Genomic DNA, 22,447 nt, shown 5'->3' with positions numbered 1-22,447 from the left:
TGACGTATAGCGCAGAAGCTTGGACGATGACAACATCCGATGAAACGACGCTTGGAGTGTTCGAGAGAAAGATTCTGCGTAAGATTTTTGGACCTTTGCACGTTGGCAACGGCGAATATCGCAGACGATGGAACGATGAGCTGTATGAGCTTTACGACGACATAGACATAGCGCAGCGAATAAAGATCCAGCGGCTACGTTGGCTGGGTCATGTCGTCCGAATGGATACAAACGCTCCGGCTTTGAAAGTATTCGATGCGGTACCAGCTGGTGGTAGTAGAGGAAGAGGAAGGCCTCCTCTGCGTTGGAAAGATCAGGTGGAGAAGGACTTGGCTTCACTTGGTGTGTCCAATTGGCGCCGGTTAGCACGAGAAAGAAACGACTGGCGCGCTTTGTTAAACTCGGCCAAAATCGCGTAAGCGGTTATCGCGCCAATTAAGAAGAATATGTATATAGTAGTATTGGGTAGGGAACTATTTTGTATGTACGTATATTTTACAGATTGATGTATATAGTTGGTAACACATTTTTTAATTTAATTTAATTGCTTTATTTAATGAGTCAATGATTGAATTGCCTATTTACACCCGGAATCATTTCAGATACTTCACGCTGAGCTATCTCCCGGGATCGACTAATGTGCTGAATAAAATTAAATGGTCTAATTATGCGTTTCCATATAAGAATTTTAGTCCCGTATTGAAAACAACACCAAAGGCAAATTATTACATGTGGTCTAAAGAAAAACTAAGGCCCGATTTGCATAATCGGGAATTATATTTTACTAAACCAATTTCACCAACTAAATCTTTAGTTCCGAATTATTGTGTTGGAGCGTACAAATTTGATGATACCTACGCTAATATATTGCCCATTTGCATTGATAAATTGCCTGCTCTTCCAACACCAGCCGAAAGGGGAGTTTTGAACAATAACAAATATATTTCTACTACGCTCCGATTTGAGCCTAGCACCAGGAGCGCATACATTCAACATTTGTTATCCACCACCCCCCTTCTGAATTCAGTAAACACATCTAATATATATTTCACTATAAGAGATGCTATTACTCCCAGAACTCCCACCATTTCTGAATTTAATTTAAAGAAAAATTTTACAACGAGAAATTATGAAACGTATTCCCCTACGGATTACAATATACCAAGAGCTAATACCATAGCTTCAGAATTGTGGACAATGGCATCAAATCCCATTAATTTGCATCAAAAAACTTTATTTTCTCAACCACAAAAAGATCCAGTTATATATTCTTCCAAAGACGACGGAACGCAGAAGAACACTGATGATTTCAATTCATTTTCCTTTGCAAATATGAACACAACTCAATCGCATTGGAGCTTCGACCAGTTTCAGCATAATACTTGCACAAACACTTTATTGAATACAGAAAACAAATGTCCTCCCCAAAGTAAGGATAATACGAAAAATTTTATTTCCACAGTACCGTTGCAAGCCTCTACATGGTCGACAACCTTAAGGTCTTTACCTGTTGGAACAACTACAGTTTTTGGAAGCATCTCGACGCCTTTAACTAAATTACCTTACTCTGACAATGTTTCAACAACCGTTTTATGGAATGTTACACAAGAATCAATTTATTTAAGTGAAAAAAGTTCAAGTACTGCCAGTACAACTACCAACCGACCAACGTACAGGAGAAGTAAAATTATTCAAATCCGTAAAAGAATAGTTTTTAAAGAAAAAATTAAGAAAAAGGAAAGAAATGCCAAAACGTTATCGTCAACGTTATCGACACCCATACGATCTACTGAATCGAAATCGAAGGAAAAGAGAAAATATGTTTCTTCTACATTTCCTCCACCCGCTCAAACAATGCCGTCGCCACGGACTACTGAATTGGAACCATTATTACGAGTTAACAGTGTTGTCAAAAAATCCAAAAATAAGTTTCAAGTGAAAAATCGCAACCGATGGACTCCTTCATATGAAAGGACACACAGTAAAGTAAACAATAGTAACATTACCACAAGTACCGCAATAACAACGGCACTTAAGTTGACGACCAAACCTGACCCTCAAAGGACTCATAGCGCAAACACATTGAGATCAAAAGTAAGCAGACATAACAGAAGATCGAATTTTATGCAAATTAGTACGACGAAGAGCATGCCAGAATTTCAAGTTCAATCAACTACACCAATGGCTAGTAGCACTCCGGAATCTGCAATAATGAGAATATTAAATATAAATTCCGCAAAGTTGCCCATTGCTAAAAGTAACTCAACGAATTCATTGATACCTATTCCAAAACCTAGTAATGGATTTGTTGCTGAGCTACCTATAGTCACATACTTTAAAGAAGTAACGGAATCTCGCCAAATGTAAACATGTAAAATTTTCAAATTTGTATGTGTATAATTGTATTAGATTGCTTCATTAATGAATGAAGTCAGTAAACTTGAAAAAGGCTTACACTTTCATAAGGGAAGAAGTATTAAATTTACGACTTTATTTTTTTTTTATTAAATATTACCAATTTAGCACACATGAGCTTCAGTTTCACAGAGCCTTAAACGATTTTTTCATTTCATATGTATTACTATAACTACTATAACATATATCTTACAATGTGAAAATCATATACGAGCTTTTAATATTAACGTTCCCTCTAGCCGGTAGATATCACTAAGGGGGTATACAATACAAACAATTTACATAATAACGACTCATTTGTGACAAAATTTACGGCGCATGAGGATTAATTAATATTTTTTATTTTGTCAGTATTCGTTTAAGTGTATATATATTATATATATATAAAGGCGTGTATACCCTTTTTATATAGGTGCTTCGCTGAGCTCCTCCTCTTATTTGTGGTGTGCGTCTTGATGTTGTTCCATAAATGGAGGGACCTACAGTTTCAAGCCGATTCCGAACGGCAGATATTTTTATGAGGAGCTTTTCATGGCAGAAATACATTTGGAGGTTTGCCATTGCCTGCCGAGGGGCGACCGATATTGAAAAATGTTTATTTTTTAATTTTGGTGCTTCGCCGAGATTCGAACCTACGTTCTCTCTGTGAAGTCCGAATGGCAGTCACACACTAACCATTCGGTTACTGCGGTCGTTTAAGTAGACTTAAGCTATTTTAATTTACTTATATAATTATAATTAGGTATATTGGATCTACATTATGCGTCCACAAAATCGTGTATTACTTCACCGATTTACGGCATGCCACACCTAATGGAAATTAGAAGCCGTTTCAGTAAAATGCTCTATCATTCTACAAAATTATAAAGAAAAAGTGAAAGACTACGCCAACTTGTGGTCGGATGGATCCGAATTGTGGACAGGAATATATAGGTTTGGAAGTATTATTTTAGTTTGGTCTACCTTAGTTTCGATTGTTCGTGAACTTTAACGGAAGAGTTCTTAACACTAATGAAACATTTGACAAATCCACTCGAAATTTGTGAAATATACTCGACGAACACTTAAAGAAATTGGAAAATAATGTATATGTTTGTATGTATATATAAAATATATTTTTCGAAGCTATTAATGGGACTTACCTATTTATTGTTATATACTATATTTCATTGGTGTTTGTTCCTTAGGATGTATAAAGTAACAAAAAACTTGTTTGTTTGAAAAATACGTTAATAGCATGATAGCAGACAAGAAGAGGGTGAGTATCATATGTTATATCTGCATACATATGTGAACCCCGAAACGATAAGAATTTATCACAAAACTCGGATAAGTCATAAGCACCTACCACATATGCAAATACAAGGTTGACTACAAATATTTTATTTCTAATTGCGCATTTTAGGAAATCGGAATGGCTTTTTGCGATTAATTACACTGTGCGACAGTGAAATTATACTTTTATGGAGACCTAGTTCAACTTGTAGGTATAGTAAAACTAAGAAAAATGGTATAGGAGAAATTTCCAATACACCCCCAAAATCTCATTTTATGGCCATAAAACCGTTTTTCAGTAGGTTGATGTGAACAATCACTCCTAACTTCGCCAATTTCCATCCGATTTCGATTTTTTTTTTTCAGTTCGAAAGAACAAAAACAAGCCTTTTTGACTGTTTGTTGACAATTTTTCTGAAATGACAACTGACGAGACTGTAGACGGAAGTATTTGGAATTTTTTTATTTTTTCTCTATTTTTTCAACTTTGACAAAATTTTTACGTATTATCCGATATTGAGGATTTTTTTTAGTACCCTACTGTTATAATAAATTTAATTTGCGTCAAATGAGCTATATTTGACTGTAATTGAATTAAAATTAATAGAGTTGTGTGAGTTTTAAGATTTTTTTTTTTTATTTTTACTAATTTGGTATGTAGGCATAACTTACTCTAAATGGGAATAAGGACGTGTTTTGATGCGTTATTATAGATACGTAATATTTATTGGAGTGTATATGTATACATAAGAGTACACTGTACTGCATACAACAGAACTGGTTAGAACATACGAAAATATCTGACATATTATAGCACATTTTTTTTTCCAATGGAAATATGGAAAAGCTCCCAAGTGTACCAAAGTTCACACTGTAAATTGATTAACAAAAGAAGTTTGTTATTATAATTTAACCTTATTAAAACGTCAAAGTTTTATTGTTTGTTTCATTGAAATTCTAGAGATATAAATCAAAACGTTGCCAGAAAAGTCGAATTTCTCAATATTCTCCGATGATGTGGCATCATCAGCCTTATCATAAACCAGATGATTGTTATTTTTGTAAAACGGACGTAAACGGTCATCATAATAAAACTCGAAAGCACATAAAGTATGCTGATGTTGCAACTGTTAAGAACCCTGTAGTCTTGGACGATATGATTGACTCAACTGCAGGTCATGAACTGAAGGAAGTTCAACTCATTGCTGATGATGATCAAACTGATAACAATAAACCTGATGATGAAGAGTACTTTCCGTCTGGTTCTAAGTCTTCAGAACGACACATTGTATCAAATTCAGATTTTCAGGATCTTTCTCGTGATTTACTTCTATCGGGAAGACAATCTGAAACGCTCGCTTCTCGATTTAAACAATGGAATTTAGTTGATGACGACTTCAGATGAATGACGATGATCGAGTTTCTTACAGAGAAGTATTCAAAACTGATGAAGAGAATGACAAATGTACCGTACTCCACTCCAAAGGGCCGTTTCCAATGCATTTTTAAGTTTGGAACCAGTTCCGTTGTGTACTGCACCGTACCGCACCGTACAGTGCTGCACTGCACAATACTCCAATAAATATTATGTGTTTATAATGACACTTGTTATCATTTTCATGCTTCGAAACGCATACCAAATCTCGTAGTAAAAAAAAAGAAAAAATCTTAAAACCCACACAACTCTATTAATTTTAATTCAATTACAGTCAAATATAGCTCATTTGACGCAAAATTAAATTTACTATAACTGTAGGGTACTAAAAAAAATCCTCAATATCTGATAATATCGTAAAAATTATGTCAAAGTTGAAAAAATAGAGAAAAAAAAAAAAATTCCAAATACTTCCGTCTACAGTCTCGTCAGTTGTCATTTCAGAAAAAATGAAATGTCAACACACTGTCAAAAAGGCTTGTTTTTGTTCTTTCGAACTAAAAAAAAAAATTCGAAATCGGATGGAAATTGGCGAAGTTAGGAGTGATTGTTCACATCAACCTACTGAAAAACGGTTTTATGGCCATAAAACGAGATTTTGGGGGTGTATTGAAAATTTCTCTTATACCATTGTGTTTAGTTTTTCTATAGCCACAAGTTGTGCTAGGTCTCCATAAAAGTATATTTAATTTTTTTTTTTTTTGTCACACAGTGTTATCTAATTACCAGCCTTTAAAATCTTAATCCCGTAAACAGAGGTTTCATAGGAAGAAAGTTCAACCTTTCTTATATTATATTTTTATAAAATAGCGTATAAATAGTCCCTTCAGACAACATCGCGTCGCTAGTGAAGCCTCTGGATCTTTATTTGTTGCACCATGTCTATGTCGCCGTAAAGCTCATACAGCTCATTTTTCCATCGCCTACGATACTCGCCATCGCCACAAAGATCCAAAAATCTTCTTAAGAATCTTCCTTCCAAACACTCCAAGGGACGGCATCATCGGATATTTTCATTTTCTAAGCTTCTGTTGGATTCCAAGGCTGGCATTATTATCGGTGGTAATGCTAGTTCCGAAATAATAAAGTATTTTACTCCGCAGAACTTACAGAGCGGCTACTAAGGCCGACTATGTCAATAGTGCCTGAGAAATTAAGTTCTGCAGCTCGCACAATCTATTCCAGCATGCGGTTAAAGAGGTCACTTGATAGAGAGTTACCCAGTCTGAAACCTCGTTTGGTATCAAATGGCTCGGAGAGGTCCTTCCCAATTCAGACGTTCACACGGAGCTGCTGGTATTGCCGAGCGTCATTTTGCACACCCTTTTTGAGTCTTTAGCCGAGCTCCTCCTCATATTTCTGGTATTCGCCTTGATGTTGTTCCACAAAAGATGGGACCTGCAGTTTTTAGCCGATTGAGAACGGCAAATGGAGCTTTTTCATGGAAGAAATACACTCGGAGGTTTGGTATGTCATTGTCGCATGCCTGCGCTCTTCTGAATGGTAGTCACGCACCAACCCCTCGGCTACGGCGCCCACCGTCAATCTATACCATATATGTACATATAAATACATATTGGGTCTGTTGCGAAATTACATCGAGTAAACTCTGCCAAAGTGTGCAAACGCCGTACAAAATCAGAGAATTTCATCGTTAAAAAATATGTAAAAAATTATACTATTAAAAACAAATCCACCTACAATACATAAAAACTGCAATTAAATTTAATTTTTTCCTTGCTGTAATTTATTCATACCATATTACATAATCAAACCCATCAAAACACATGCATGTTGTTTATGTTTTTGTGCATATGCAGCTGTAACCTCATTTGAACCGTTTGCGTGCATTTCACTGTCTAATACCAACACTAACTCCCAATTATAGTAAAATCTAAATTAACAATTCTGAGCAATAGAGAAGTATTACGCTCAAGCTTTTTTTTGCATAAGCCTAAAATATAGTAAAAATCATATTTACTTTACGGCAAAATGCGTATAGATTCTTTTTTCAAAAAAATTTGTCATTATTTTACTACTACCAGGTAATGTAATTTTATATGAAGCAATGTTTCTAATTCGCTTGAAACGTGTAATTTGTAGTACTGAAAATCGACGCCATATAGCATATGTATGTACATTCAACTATTATTGTATTGCAGATTATTTTGGACTGTAGTTATCAGTATATCCTGTTGGAATATGTCATCAATTTTTATTTTAATGTTTAAAAGATACCTTTCCGATTCAATCAGTATAAGTGTCGAAACTTCATTTCTGCGTTGGAGTAATACATTCCCTTCCGTAACACTCTGTTTGTCAAAAAATCGATCGAACACTGAAGTTATGGACTATGTGAATCAGCATAATATTAATTATATAAAAAATATTCATAACTATTTATTTGTCACTCCAACTAATATAAATATCAAAGAAAATTACTGTAAAGGCCTAAATTCAACATGTGGAGTCAATATTCATATTGCAAGAAAACAAGTGAGTATCACATTCACATATTTGACAAGTGCAGAATAATATCACGACAAAAGAAATTTTAAAATTAGATCTTTTTGTTCATTTGTTAAATTAATTTTATTGATTTCAGTTGCTTACACAAGTTTGTGAGTCTATAATAACAAGCATAACGTTTTTAGATGATGAGCACAAATGTGAAAAAATATTTAAATTCCATGATCTTGAAATGGGTTATTGTTTTCTTGCTAATAATATAATTGATTAGTAAGTATTAATAATAAAATCTTGAAACAGCGTACGTATGCAGAAAAAAACAATAATCGAATGTGTCATACGTATGTATGTATCATACACTGTATGTATGTACACTGGTAGCAATTCCCATATATTCATTAGTAACTAAATTATAAACAGTGGCCTTCTTAATAATTTTTAATACCTTCTTAAGTTAAAGTGGTCAAAGGCGATTCACCGGGGAAATAGGATAGGCTTAAATATTATTAGAGTTAAACGGAATTATATATACATATATCGGAATCACCACCAGTGTACATAATAAAGCAATTAAGCAGCTGCCTAGAGCGGCAAATGGAAATTGGTATGATGCAACTGAGCTCGGAAAAATTAAAATTCTACAAAAATACATACAAAAAAACATAAATTGGTGAAATCGACTTTAAGCTGCGCCTTTATAACATGCAACATCAATATAAAACACACGAAAATGCAATAAAGGTGAATATATACCTATATGGCTTTTCGGTGCATAAATGGCAGTTGAATTGCACTCATACGTACATATACTATACATTTCTACATATGTAAAATATAGAGGTACAGCTTACAGTTGAGTATCTAGGAATGTGTGGTAATTTGTGTTAATATTAAAAAAATATAAAATTATGAAATCTTTAATATATACTAGTCACAATTTAGATGAATTGCCACTAAGATTCGGTTCTTTTGGTGCGAGAAAATCTTTGAAAATGTTTCTAAAACCAGCATCTTTTTGGAGATACGAGGTACGTGGAAACAAAAAAATATCTGAAGATTTTTGATTCGGAAAATAATCGCTTAAAGCAAACGTCCGACAACAATTTCAAAATTTTTCAGAAAGAGTGAAAAAGTATTTTTTTAATGCGTTCACATATTAGGAATTGGAGTACATTAAGTTATCAGCGAACATTTGTAGAGATTTTTTCCGAGCAAAAGCTATTTAGCAGCTTCTCTCTTTTCGAAATATATTCGAAAGAAGAATCTCAACAAAAATTAAATAGTTAAATACCACCGTTATTTTACATATGTAAAAAAATATATGTACTTAAAAAACTTTTTAGATGTATGTCCATAGCAATGAGGACATACCATACTTCGGGTTACTCTCACACACTTTAGGACAGGATCATATCAAATATACTTACAATATGGAAGAAATGCAAAATAGTGTGGAAGTTATAGATGAAAGCTTTAAAACAAGGAAGTGCAAGTCTCCACATGATGTAATTTACGGATCGTTTTATCACTACAGGTTGGAAATTGTGTTATTTGTATATTTATAGCTTCATTGTAATAAATTTGTGTACATACATACTACATAATAGTATTCTTCATACGTACATATTTATCTTCCAGTTTTTCAACCTGCATGACCGATCTTAGGATTGTTTTGGAGGTGAAGTATTGTAATTGTACTTTATTCACGTCCCCAAAAAAATGTAAGTTTAAAACATACATATCTAAAAACTTTTTGAAATATGCCTAGTATGAAATATCAGTATTAAGCTTCCAAGACAGATTTTAAAACGAAATCAAAATGGATTAAATCGGACTGTATTTGATCTCTTCTGAAACCTATGTTGGGTATTTATTTATGGAAGGGTTAAATTCCGACTCATCTTGAACCCTTCCATACTTACTTTATATGATTTTCAACTATTTCCTTTACAAAAAAAATATGCGATGTACAACGAAGGTAATGAATTCATTAAGATTTTGTTTTCTATTTTACAGACTTCAATTATTTTTGCGATATTCATGGAATGGTATGTGTTTCCAAAGGTGAATAAAAGTTGAAATAGTAGCCGAAAAGTAAATTAATCAAATTTCATATTAGTTTAATATAAAACAAAAGAATACAGTCAAAAATTGCACTAATAGAAATTTCAAAATTAGAAGCATATTTTAATATTGATAATGAATTAAAAAAACGTTTTAAAGAATAAAAATGAAGGCAGGAATAAAGATAAGGTGAGGAGAAAAATAAAGATAAAGATAAATAACAGTAGATAATAGTAGAGCCAAAGATAGCGAAATAGGTAAAAATAAATATATGTAAGTACACAAAGATAAAGATAAAACTGAAATTGAACAAAAACAATTTATTACAATGAGAATTGTTATTGGTTGAATTCTGGACCATGGGTGGGACCATTAATTTTAATATACTTTTAAGCTTACGCATAAGTTTTAAATTAGTGGGTTTGATATTCATTCACATTGAATTCCTTACATATGTTATTGGATTGTATATATGTATATATAATTGGCGCTTAAACCCTTTTTGGGTGTTAGACCGAGCTCCTTCTCCTACTTGAGGCTTGTCTCTTGATGTTGTTCCACAAATGTAGGGACCTACAGTTTTAAGCCGACTCCGAATGGCAGATATTTTTTATGACGAGCTTTTTCAAGGCCGAAATACACTCGGAGGTTTGCCATTGTCTGCCGAGGGGTGGCCGATATTAGAATGTAGTATAATCATCTGTCAAGAAAAACTTATTTGTACTACGATTACGGTTTTAACTCTGTTGAATATACAGTACTATCTCGATAATCCGGACACCCTTAATGTTAGGGGTCGTCCGGATTATGGGGGTGCCCGGATTATAGATGATTTTTTTTTTTTTCAACTAAACGTTGTTTTTTTGAAATGAACATAACGCAATTAAATTTTTTTTTTTTCAACTAAACGTTGTTTTTTTGAAATGAACATAACGCAATTCAGATATATGTACGTACATAAATAGTTTTATTAAATACAGTACAATCATACTTACATAATAATATGTACATCTGTACATAATCAAACATTTTTTTTAATTAGTATGTACTATTTCAAAAAAATTATTAATATTGGTCTGCTGCGAGTTCGCCAGCAACATTTTATCTGCAGTTTTATTTGCAGTCTTAAAACTAAAATATCCATAGCCGAAGCGTCAATTTGTTCTGCCCATTGTATAGCCTTGGAAAAAATATTTTTTGCTTCACCGCTACTTATAGTATTTACCGCTTCAACTATGGTTCAATCAGAATCAGCTTCTTCTATATTATTATTTTCCTAATAATAATGTCCACTCAATTCAGTTTGTCACTAAAGAATAAACACAACGCGTGATTTATGCTGTTGCATTTCGTATACATATACCATATTGTTGTTAAAGTACCGCTATTTTACGAAAAACTCACAAAGCAAACTAAAAACTAAAATACATATGTATGTACATATTGCGAAGCAAATTTGAAAAATGTCCGGATTATAGAGTAAAAAATGTTAAACCGTCCGAATTTAGCAGTTGTCCGGATTATAGATGTGACCGGACTACCGCGTGTCCGGATTATCGAGATAGTACTGTAGTTTATGAATGAATTAAACCCTAATGGATGAATTTGAGATCAACAATTATATAGGCTATTATTCCCAAAAGGCTGCCTAAATGCATAGATTAAGAAAAAAAAAATTAATTAGTATTAAATTAGTTTAAATTAATATTTTTTCACGTGTGTACATTTGTGGCCACAAATATTTACCGACTAAGATATATGTACATATTTATTTTTTTCGGTTAAATTTTAGGTTCAGTTACAATTTTGTTATTTTCTCAGATATTATATAATGATTTTTCTTGAAAATATGACTTCCGATATAAGCGGTTATTGTTTGTGGCCACAGATATATGTGACCACAGATATGTGTAATCTAATGAAATCTTTAATGGAATATAAATAATAGCGGATATTACTTCGAAGGCTAAACAAATCGCCAGAGAGAAATATATATGTTATCCATCATGCTCGGAGCTAAAACTTCAATTTGTTGGGTAAGGAATGAAGAATTTATATTTGAATTGTTGTACTTAAACATTTCATCAACTTGAAATTATATATTAACAGCTACAATATTTGTTACTCCCAAAAAAAGCAAGTCAATTGACCGAAATGAGGACATAGAACCGAATAGATTTGCCAATGTTAGTCTGTCTCTTTGAGGTTATCGAGTTAAAATATTGTACACATTCAAAGTGAAGTATTGAAAACTATATACTATTTATACAAATATTGCTAGCATGAAAATTGCCCTTTCATTCGGTGAACGTATTTAGAGCAATGTACATAATAAGTGAAACCCTTAGTAATACTGAGGATAGATAAGGATTCTTTCGACCGTGTTCGCCTTTAGAACTTTCATAGACTTGCTCAAATCTCGAATTGAGCTATCTCTTTGTCCAGATTCATTTTTGAATTTTGGGAGTTAAACAACATATGGTATAACTAAAACATGAACCAATTTTTCAGAAATATATGAAGGAAACTATATGACTTTTCAACTTGAATACACAAAGGCAGAATTCTAAGCCGCACGCTCTACTCGTTACCGGTTTCAGCACTAATACAACTAAAATAATTGTTATCTTGGTTCAGAAAATTAGTTTCATATGAAATGAAAATATTAAGCTGGAATACCAACTCATACGTTTTGCGCGGTAGCACCTTTAGCGTTTTATTCAGTTCACAAATTTTATAGCTAAATCAAGCGCTTAAGATTTCAAAATATATCCTTGTATCTATTCTTTTCCCATTATATTTTACTGTACTGAGATCAAATTTTGAAAACGCCCTTTTTTCTATTCTAGATCCGCAGAAATAAAAAAATCATCTCAAGCAGGCTTTGCATTAATAGAGATTGAAATACAAAATACTCCTTCCCTTCGATATATAAGAAGCGTAACCCAGACACATCTGGATTTAGTTGGTAAGTAACTAATCATGCACATGCTACGTTTGGGCAAAACAAAGATTTGCTGAAGTTGTGAGTATAACCTTCTTCTTATACATCAAAAATTTGTTAAAAAGTAATATAAGGAGATAGGGACAAAATCACATTAAGTTTTCTGATCATTTTCAATGCAATTCAACAAATCTCAATTTTTTTGGCTAACCGTATACACTATAACAGATTTTTATTAAATATTATATTAGAATACAATTTAGTTTATTGTTCAGTTTCAGCAGGAGGCGTTATAGGTTTATTTATAGGAGCTTCTATACTGAGTGCCATTGAATGTACATATTTTTTCTTTAAAAAAAGTTTCATTATGTAATTAAAATATATTGTATGAGTAAACAAATTGCTATTAGTCCAAATTATATACATACATATGTTGACCAATAAAACAAATCGCAACGTTTTTGGACTATTTCACTTAAGTGTGTAAAGCGAAGCATATACGAGGAATATTGTTCCAAACATGGTTGAAGGCTGCCGTAATCAGAGAACCAAGGCGAATCTATTAAAGGTGATGTTGGTAAATCAGCTGATTTGTTGTTTTCTTTCGCCGTGTCCATGTAGCTGTCAGCACAGAATAAAACAAGACGAATTAATTTTTTGTTTTCTACTTCGTCAATACCTTGCTGTGACAATCAAACGTAAAAAACATTGTTGTTAGTCTCGTGCCATCACCTTTAATTAATGCGCCTTGCAGAGACAGTTGATTTATGAAATTATTGTTTTTTGACAGTTGTATCTGTACGAAGTATCTGCAGTGATTTTTTGTTTCCTTTTTAATAAGAATAAGGACTTATAGTTTTTATTTTTGTATTGAAGAAAGTGTTTATCGACGCACAAAGAGCTTGGCCAAACAACCAACAAAGGATAATTATAATTATAAAAAAATTACTAATATATCGGGTATTTTTTTAAGATGATGATACAAAACAGAAATATTGTCGGAATAAATTTTTTATTATTATATATTTCGTAGCATTTATTTTTTGAATATCCGGCATATGTCTGCGCCGCTACAAGCTACATTGTTTCTTCAATCAGGCCAATTTTGGCCGTATGACGTCAAAGGGGGCTTGAATATTATAATAAATCGATTTTTAAGAATGCTGTATGTCATTTTGCTTCGTTTTGTTGGAACCAAATGTCGTGTATGTTTAGATAATTACCGCCATTCACCGCATACAGAATACAGAAGGCGGCGCCTGAAACATAATTATGCATGCATTTCCCATAGATAGTTAAAAATATGAAAGAATTTGAAATATTTGTTTGAACTTCAGGTAGTTTTTATACATATGCATATCTTAGCTTGAACCTAATATGAACTATTTGCACTTGTTGGTTTTTAGCTTTGGTTTGTTAAACAATGAAAAATTGTAACTGATAACGCGGATGTGTGTATGCAAAATATCAATGACAACATTGTGTCGATATAACCAAACACAAACCGATGCATTGTATAAATATGTAACCAAACGAAAGCAGCGGTTTTCTAAGTGCCAAATTTTTGCTCAATTTTGTGTATCTCACGGGCAACAGGAAGGGACTACGGTGACGTCGGTGAGTGCTGGCAGTATTACTCCATGTACGGCACGTATATGGCACCTACCATTGGTTCAACTTAAAGCTAAATACACACCAGGCAATCGTTGCAGCAACACGGTCATGTTGAAGCAACCGTTGCCTCGTGTGTAGCTGTGTTGCCAATTGATTTTCGTGTTGCTGCAACCGTTGCCTGAAATATCAAATAAATTTGATTTTTGGGATAGGTTGCTGCAACCGTTGCTTCGTGTGTATCATTGTTTACTGCTTTTACTCGTTCAGTTCGTTGAAAACAAGCGAAGAAGATTCGTGCGGAGTAAAATAAAGTGAAAAAGGAAAAAATGGCAATTGAAAATAATGAAAATTATGTTAATTTTATTAACGAATATCAAAATTTGAGAGAGCTGTGTGATATAAGTAGTGAAAAATATAAAAATAAAAATTTTAGAAAAAAAGCATACGAACAATTAAAAAATGAATACAATAAAATTGATAAAAATTTCAAGTCCGCAAAAGAGTTTCCTGTTGTAAGATACCGCAAAGTTATTGCCAGTCTAATTTCTGCTGATATTGCCTTTACGATTGATTTTGGCCTTTACGAAGTCCAACAATTTTCTAAACAGGGCTTCGTCCATCCTCATGAAATTTTTATAGTCCGCTGGCTCATTTTCCTTCAGTTCTTTCAGCAGCCTCTCGTTCGAAAATTCGATTTTTTTTAAAAGCCAATTTTTGGACCAAATTTTCTTTCTCTTCCTTTGTTGCATCTCTTCTTCCTCATTTTCGTACAAAAGTTCGTCAATTATAATAAGAGAAGTACTTTTACGTATTTCGTCGATCATTTAAAAAAATTTAATTTTACGTATTTTCCGCTTGTACCTTTCCTGTACCACAGTTATGCACAATACTGAGATTGAAGCAACGGTTGCAATGTGTTTCTTAAACAAAGGCAACACGTTTCTTCAACGGTTGCCTCGTGTATATCTAGCTTAATGATTCAGAGTCGAGCTTACTTCGTTTTACTTGGTTAGACGTTTTCCCTTTAAAAAATTGTACACCCTGTTTTGTTCCTCGAATTTAATCGGTTCAGTAGCACTTCAGCATTACATCTGGGCGTCGTTTTTTATATCAATATGTATATTAGCTGAGTCGAAAATAGTTTCCAAACAAAGTTGTGAAAAATGGCCGTCGCTGTTGACCTCGTTAAGGTATTTATTACCTATTGTGCCTTATTTATAATTTAATTTTTTATATTAGTGTTTAACTTAATTCAAACAATATATTTACGTAGACTTGTTATTTTGAATCGAACAGAAAAGATATCGAAAGTAACTTATAAAGGTGAACTATATTTGGATAAAGGGGACAGTTAATTTTTCATGACTCAGAAAATCGATATGCCAAACGTGTCTTGAATGAGTCGAAAATAATTATAAAAAATATACAGCATGAAATAATAATAGTAATTTTCCAAACGTGGTATCCCTTCAATATTTAAGATCCGTTTTCTCAATGAAATCATTTGTGAACACCGGCGATTAACTTCTAATTAAATTTTATCTTTAATATTTCGTGTTGCAAAAAATTAAAACAAAACAAGAACAATTTGGATACTGTAAAATTATGTACATTACAAAACAGAATTCAACCATATAGAGGTTTGCCTCATACTTCAAAGTCTTCTAATGGTTTTTCGCGAAAATACGGAACAAAAAAGTTAACATGAATAATTGCAAAGCGGTCGCTTTAGCTGTGTGGGTTATTTCGTAATTAACATTCTGTAGTGTCCGGGTTCAAAATCCGCTGTAGCCAAGAAACACGCAAAATGATCGAAAAGGTTTTTTCATTTCCATGACAGTCGATTCTGCGTAACCGGAACGACTCGGATTTATATGAGGTACTGTAAACTATACAGGGCTAGTTTACTGGGGCGGCAGCCCTTGGTCGGGATAAACCCAAATAATTCCGGTAACGTAGACCCGGCTGCGATACTGTAGTAGGTTAAACTCCTACTTATCCAGAATAACCCTGACTTACTAAGCATATGTCCAGCATGTGAAGGCACTCCGCAGGACACTAATCACTTTTTCACACGCCTCATCTAATACACCGCTCCCTCTGGACCCAACCTGTGGAAACCGCAATTTTCCTGGGCCTGCCTTTAGATGGGCTAGACGAAGACGACCAGTGATCTACTAACACTGTTAGGGTTAAGTATACTGCTACAACAACAACCCGGATATATATCCGGCCAAGGGCTGTCACTTAAACAACATAATGTTTTTGCAGACCTCCGAGTGTATTTCTGCTACGAAGGAGCTCTTAAAAACCATGTACCGTTTGGAGGCGACATAAAACTGTAGACGCCCATCACAAATAGGAGGATGCCAATTATACTTACAGTTAAGGAAAAAACTCTACATGCACCCCCTTATTTTGTGTTTCTAAGATATTCGTAAGGTAAATTAATAAAGCGTTTGCATTAATATTTAAAGGCCAAAAACAAAGTTTATTTATAACACAAAAAGCTAATTCAAAAGCATAACAATAACAGAAATAACAAAAACAATAAAAATTCATGAGAAAAAAGTCTACATACAGTGTTAAAAATCGAATAGAATATTTGATTTCTTTTAAATAAATAAAAGAAAACAATATATTTTTAATATTTTGTGGGACCACCCTGGGCTCCAATACCCGCCTGAAGACGACGTGGCATAGATATCAATTTTCAGTGCTTCACGACTTCCGATATCATATTTGCGAGCAGATTTTTCCAAAACATCCCAAATATGCTCAATTGGGTTAAGGTCTGGTGACTGGGGAGGTGTTTTGAGCTGTCTTGGTGCATGATAAAGAAGCCAGTTTCGAACAATATGCACAATATGCTTGGGATCGTTGTCTTGTTGGAAAATCCATTGGTTTCCCAGGCCCAAACTTTCCACAGATGGCTTCAGGTTTTCTTCCAATATTGTTTTATACTGATATCTATCCATAAAGCCGTCAACAAAAACCAATCGACCAACTCCAGATGCCGCCATAGCTCCCCACACCATAACACTACCCCCACCATGTTTCACAGTAGGTATAATATTTTAGGGATCAAGTGCAGTATTCGGTTTTCGCCATACCTTGTTTCGGCCATCATTCCCGAAAATATTATACTTGCTTTCATCAGTAAATATAACTTTCTTCTAAAAATCCATTCCTTTCTGTAAATGTGCCTTAGCAAAATCCAGGCGAAGTTGACGATTCTTGGCTGAAATAAATGGCTTTTTGCGTGCTGTTCTACTTTTAAAGCCGCAAAACGTTTATTACTGTTCTTGATGAAACAGTAATATTCGAACATCTTGCAAGGTATTCGGCTAGTTTCGGGGCACTTGTTTTTGGATTTTTGTGGACTTCTTTAAGGACACTACTGACATCGCGTCTTGAAAGCTTCTTCGGCCTAGAGCGACTTAATTTTACTATTTCAGAAAAATCCCCGTAAGATTTGTTTTCTTTTCGAAGATTAACCACCAAATTTCGAACTGATGCTGAATTTCTTTTCTATTTGCCATTTTTAAAGTTAAAACGTGTTTTACAAATCGCTTTCTGAATTTAAATAATTATAATGTTTGACAGATAAAGCAAATCAAGAAAACTAACAGGTTTTTTCCCTTTAAGTTCTTCATTTTCCTATGTATTTTAAGAGTTGCCAAAGCTGTATGTAGACTTTTTTCCCACCGATTTCTATGTTTATCGCCAATAGTTTATAAGTTACCAATATTTTCAACCTTTTTTTTCTTCCAACATTCTTAACTATTAATGTCGTAAACATTCAAATCAAAATTATGCTGAATATTATCACTAGTTCTCTAGAAGTTGAAAATATTAGGGTGTATGTAGAGTTTTTTCCTTAACTTTATATATATATATGATATATATAATTGCAATAATTTATCAAATTTAATAACTCTTGGCCGAATATAAATCCAGTCGTTCTACTTTAATATTTGATAGCCCTATTTGGGCGGCCGCCGTAGCCGAATGGGCTGGTGCGTGACTACCATTCGGAATTCACAGAAAGGTAGGTTCGAATCTCGGTGAAACACCAAAATTAAGAAAAACATGTTTCTAATAGCGGTCGCCCCTCGGCAGGCACTGGCAAACCTCCGAGTGTATTTCTGCCATGAAAAAGCTCCTAAAAAATATAATATCTGCCGTTCGGAGTCGGCTTGAAACTGTAAGTCCCTCCATTTGTGGAACAAGATCAAGACGCACATCACAAATAGGAGGAGGAGCTCGGCCAAACACCCAAAAGGGGTGTACGCGCCAATTATGTATATATTAAATATATAATATATTTGGGTGACATTATTGTAAAGTACTGGTAGAAAAATGCTTTTCTTAAATGAAGTTAAAAGTGAGCAAAGCATAAATTTATTATTTTTTATCTAAGTTTACACATAGCTGGGTTTATTATTATTTCTTAAGATAAAATAAAATAAACTTTGTTTTATTGTACTTCATTAGAACGAACCACATTTACGAACTCTAAAATTATCTGGACATGTTGGATTTGATAGTTTACCGGACCAACTGGTTAACAAAAGCGTACAAAATGGATTCGTTTTCAACGTCATGTGTATAGGTAAAGATAAAAAGAAATCGAAAAATCAAATTAATATCATATATTTTTAGGTGAAACTGGGCTTGGCAAATCCACCCTTATGGATACTCTTTTCAATACTAGCTTTGAGTCTACACCAAGTCCGCATACATTACCGAACGTTAAATTGAAAGCCCACACGTATGAACTTCAAGAGAGCAATGTTCGACTTAAACTAACAATTTGCGATACAGTAGGCTACGGAGATCAAATTAATAAAGATGATTCGTTTAAGGCCGTAGTAGACTATATCGACGCACAATTTGAAGCCTATTTGCAGGAGGAGCTAAAGATAAAACGTTCTTTGATTTCGTGCCATGACAGTCGTATTCATGTATGCTTATATTTCATATGTCCAACAGGACATGGCCTTAAGTCATTAGATCTAGTTTGCATGAAGAAACTAGATAGCAAAGTGAATATTATTCCTATTATTGCAAAGGCCGATACAATATCAAAGTCAGAATTAAACCGCTTTAAAAGTAAAATTATGCAAGAATTGTCTAATAACGGAGTTCATATATATCAATTTCCTACTGACGATGAAACCGTTGCTGAAACCAATACAACAATGAATACGCACGTTCCATTTGCTGTGGTGGGAAGTACTGATTTTATAAAAGTAGGTAATAAATTAATACGCGCTCGTCAATATCCATGGGGTACAGTACAAGTTGAAAATGAAATGCATTGCGACTTTGTCAAGCTTCGGGAGATGCTGATTAGAACTAATATGGAAGATATGAGAGAGAAAACACATACCCGTCACTATGAGTTGTATAGGCAAAAACGTCTTGAACAAATGGGATTTAGCGATGTTGATAGTGACAACAAACCAGTAAGTTGAAATTTATAAGAAATCGTGTCTGAAGAATATTTTTTGTACAATATATATTTTATATTTTAAGATATCATTCCAACAAACATTTGAAGCAAAAAGATCAAATCATTTAGCCGAGCTTCAAGCTAAGGAAGAAGAAGTTAGGCAAATGTTTGTTCAAAGGGTTAAAGAAAAGGAAGCTGAACTTAAGGAAAGTGAAAAAGAGGTAGACGTCAACAGAACTCTTCAGAAAAATTTAAATCACTATATATCTTTTAATTTAGTTGCATGCAAAGTTTGATAAACTCAAACGTGACCACGCAGAAGAAAAAAGAAAGTTGGAGGACTCCCGGAAAAAGCTAGAGGAAGATTTCGTAGAATTTAGCCGTCGTAAAACTCAGATATCGACATCACACCACACTTTGACTTTAGGCAAAAACAAAAAGAAGTAAACACAAAATTACATAACTGTCAAATTTATATGAATATTTACATGTATTTATTTAATCACGATATGGATATATACGTACATACACATAGAATTAATATATTTTCTTATGAGTATGTTTATTTTACTTAATTTCATCTGCATAAATATTATTATTAAAATATGTGAAAAAATATATTCAGATATTTCAGAATTTATTTAATAACTTCGGCATAGCTGACTCGCAATTTTTTTGATAAACGTAATTCAAACTACGAGAAAGGACGGAATTTTTTTAAAAGCATATAGCTCCGCAACTCCAAACTCCAACTAGATTGTTATCGAGACAATCTCACAGTATAACCAAAGATAAATGCTTTATCGATGGGTCGGTTGTTGTAGCAGTTCATAAGCCCTGTCGGTACAGTGTAGTAACCGACAATCTCATTTAACGGCAGTGAATATATATAGTCACCGATCGCTATCGTTTGTCTCATCTTACGGCAAGCCGTATTCGTACGGGATACCTTCACGTTTCGGACATGTATTGAGTGTGAGTCGGGGATTTTTCTGGGTACGTATATTCCCAAGGCAGCCGATCTTACCTACCAAAATGACACGGGTTTTTCCCGACAAAGCTAGCCCGGTCTAGAGCGCTGAGTGGGTCGGTTATGTGAAGCGATGGATAAAAACATTTATGCCCAATATTGCCGCTGTCACAAGCATTGTACAGATCCTTAATTAAAAACACTCTTAGCTGGTTGTCAAAAAATGTTCGCAGCTGAGATCACCTGATTCCAAAACGTTCTTTTGTGAAATATGGTTGCCTAAAAAATTAAATTTCATAGAAAATTTTATGAAAAAGTCTAAAAATTACGTAAAATTTCTGATATTTCTCAATAAAAAGCATTATTATTGCTAAGAAATGTATTAAAAATATTTGTTATTGTAAATTTTCCTAGTCAAAGATATTACTTTGCATATTTTTTCTGTTATTTTTAGTACCAATTACAAATTTGAATTCGGCATAGCAGCCCGGCCAATACGCTCAAGCAAAATGACCTAGCATTCACACTATCATGCACTTAACTGCCTGTCAAACTCACACCAAGGGTGCCTATCAAAAAATACTAATTAAGAAGAAGAGTTTTTTACTTGTAGGTGAGGGGGCCCAGTTGTGACGCAGCTAAATATTTTTGACATGCGGTATGAGAATGACAGTTTGAGCCCCCCCAATCATGTTCGTTTGACGTTCTGCAGTTTTTGGACAGACATCAACGTTAATAGTCGCATTGTGTATACGCGCACCAAACATCGTGTTGAAAATCGTGCGAAAAAGTTATTTTGATTTTTTTTTTCAAAGTACCAAAATTTTGTGAAATTAGCAGTGAAAAGGTGAGTGAACTGCATCAAAATAATGTATTTGGCGTATATTTTGTGATTCTATATGGATTTATGTGGTGTCTATAAAAAATTTGCTTGTCATAGATAAAAAGGCGTCGTGACCTGGTTGTGACTTAGCGGGTGGGCCAGTTATGACGCACCTTTTTTCACTAAGATTATGTAGAACTGTCAAATTCCTACATTTTTGTTGTTGTTTAAAAAAAAGGAAAGGAAATTTACATATTGAGACCAGTTTGTCCGAGAATATTCTAGAAGATCTCGATCGGGAAGGTTCGAGAATGTTCCATTTGGTAAAAACTCTAAGTAAAAATATTTATGTTATTAGGAATAAAAATTCAATAATGTCATTATAAATTATACTTAACTATTGATTTCAATAGATCTAATTGTTAAAACACGATTATTAACGATCGATAAGAACTTTTTGAGAAATGAAATAATGTGGTGCTGCAAGCCATCAAATCTTGCATTATCGATGAAAATGCAATCCGTAAAAGTACGAGAGAGCACGGTATAAACGACAGGACCTTATCGCGATACGTACAGAAAACGAAAGATAATTTTGAAGATATTTCGAAATTGAAAGATGAGGATTTGTTAGAATTCATTCATGGTGTTGGTACAAGAACTCCATCAAACATGGTTTTCTCTCGCACTCAAGAGAAAGATCTCGTTGGATACATCCTGAAGTGTGTCAGTCACTACTATGGTTTAGCATCAATGAATTGAAAGAGCTGGCGTACCAGTTTGCAAGAAAGCTGTCTCCCAGGTACCCACCTGAATGGGATAACGATTGTAAAGCGCTTCGTAAGTGGTACAGACTCTTCATGGAACGGCATAGCGAACTGACGCTCAGAACACCGGAGCAAACATCCATGAACCGAGTCAAAGCTTTCTGCAAACCCAATGTAGACAATTTTTTCGCAAATTTGTCTCGGTTGATCGAT

The 22,447-nt window shown here is 33.8% G+C and overlaps 2 protein-coding genes across 4 annotated transcripts; both read left to right on the top strand.

Annotated features, from left to right (window-relative positions):
- Positions 1-6,917: 6,917 nt before the first annotated feature.
- On the top strand, positions 6,918-13,134 carry LOC129245951 (pickpocket protein 19). Its single transcript, XM_054884407.1, has 10 exons — positions 6,918-7,170; positions 7,288-7,621; positions 7,731-7,864; positions 8,526-8,622; positions 8,938-9,128; positions 9,233-9,315; positions 9,611-9,658; positions 11,607-11,694; positions 12,508-12,626; positions 12,878-13,134. Exons 1-10 carry the CDS (start codon positions 7,118-7,120, stop codon positions 12,973-12,975), a joined length of 1,245 nt encoding a protein of 414 aa, XP_054740382.1. The 5' UTR covers positions 6,918-7,117; the 3' UTR covers positions 12,976-13,134.
- A 2,140-nt stretch (positions 13,135-15,274) lies between these two features.
- Positions 15,275-20,294, top strand: LOC129245330 (septin-2). 3 transcript variants are annotated; one of them, XM_054883414.1, is made up of 5 exons: positions 15,275-15,406; positions 18,714-18,831; positions 18,882-19,687; positions 19,758-19,895; positions 19,954-20,294. In XM_054883414.1, exons 1-5 carry the CDS (start codon positions 15,380-15,382, stop codon positions 20,119-20,121), a joined length of 1,257 nt encoding a protein of 418 aa, XP_054739389.1. In that variant the 5' UTR covers positions 15,275-15,379; the 3' UTR covers positions 20,122-20,294. The 3 variants fall into 3 exon arrangements, with proteins under 3 accessions (XP_054739389.1, XP_054739390.1, XP_054739391.1); XM_054883415.1 differs by lacking the exon at positions 15,275-15,406 and adding an exon at positions 15,748-15,856; XM_054883416.1 differs by lacking the exon at positions 15,275-15,406 and adding an exon at positions 15,934-15,952.
- The last annotated feature ends 2,153 nt before the right edge of the window (positions 20,295-22,447 follow it).

This window comes from Anastrepha obliqua, chromosome 4, assembly GCF_027943255.1.
Source record: "Anastrepha obliqua isolate idAnaObli1 chromosome 4, idAnaObli1_1.0, whole genome shotgun sequence".
Lineage (NCBI taxonomy): Eukaryota > Metazoa > Arthropoda > Insecta > Diptera > Tephritidae > Anastrepha > Anastrepha obliqua.
Note: the sequence above shows the minus strand (reverse complement) of the source record. Positions and strands in the feature narration are given on the sequence as shown.

What these genes read in the sequence shown, in the direction of transcription:
- LOC129245330 (XM_054883414.1), top strand. Translation starts at nt 15,380, where the DNA reads ATGGCCGTCGCTGTTGACCTCGTTAAG. An exon ending in TTGATAGTGACAACAAACCA is followed by an intron (nt 19,688 to 19,757) that starts GTAAGTTGAAAT and finishes TTATATTTTAAG; the next exon opens with ATATCATTCCAACAAACATT. An exon ending in TTAAGGAAAGTGAAAAAGAG is followed by an intron (nt 19,896 to 19,953) that starts GTAGACGTCAAC and finishes CTTTTAATTTAG; the next exon opens with TTGCATGCAAAGTTTGATAA.
- LOC129245951 (XM_054884407.1), top strand. Translation starts at nt 7,118, where the DNA reads ATGCGTATAGATTCTTTTTTCAAAAAAATTTGTCATTATTTTACTACT. An exon ending in GCTAATAATATAATTGATTA is followed by an intron (nt 7,865 to 8,525) that starts GTAAGTATTAAT and finishes AATATATACTAG; the next exon opens with TCACAATTTAGATGAATTGC. An exon ending in GACACATCTGGATTTAGTTG is followed by an intron (nt 12,627 to 12,877) that starts GTAAGTAACTAA and finishes TTTATTGTTCAG; the next exon opens with TTTCAGCAGGAGGCGTTATA.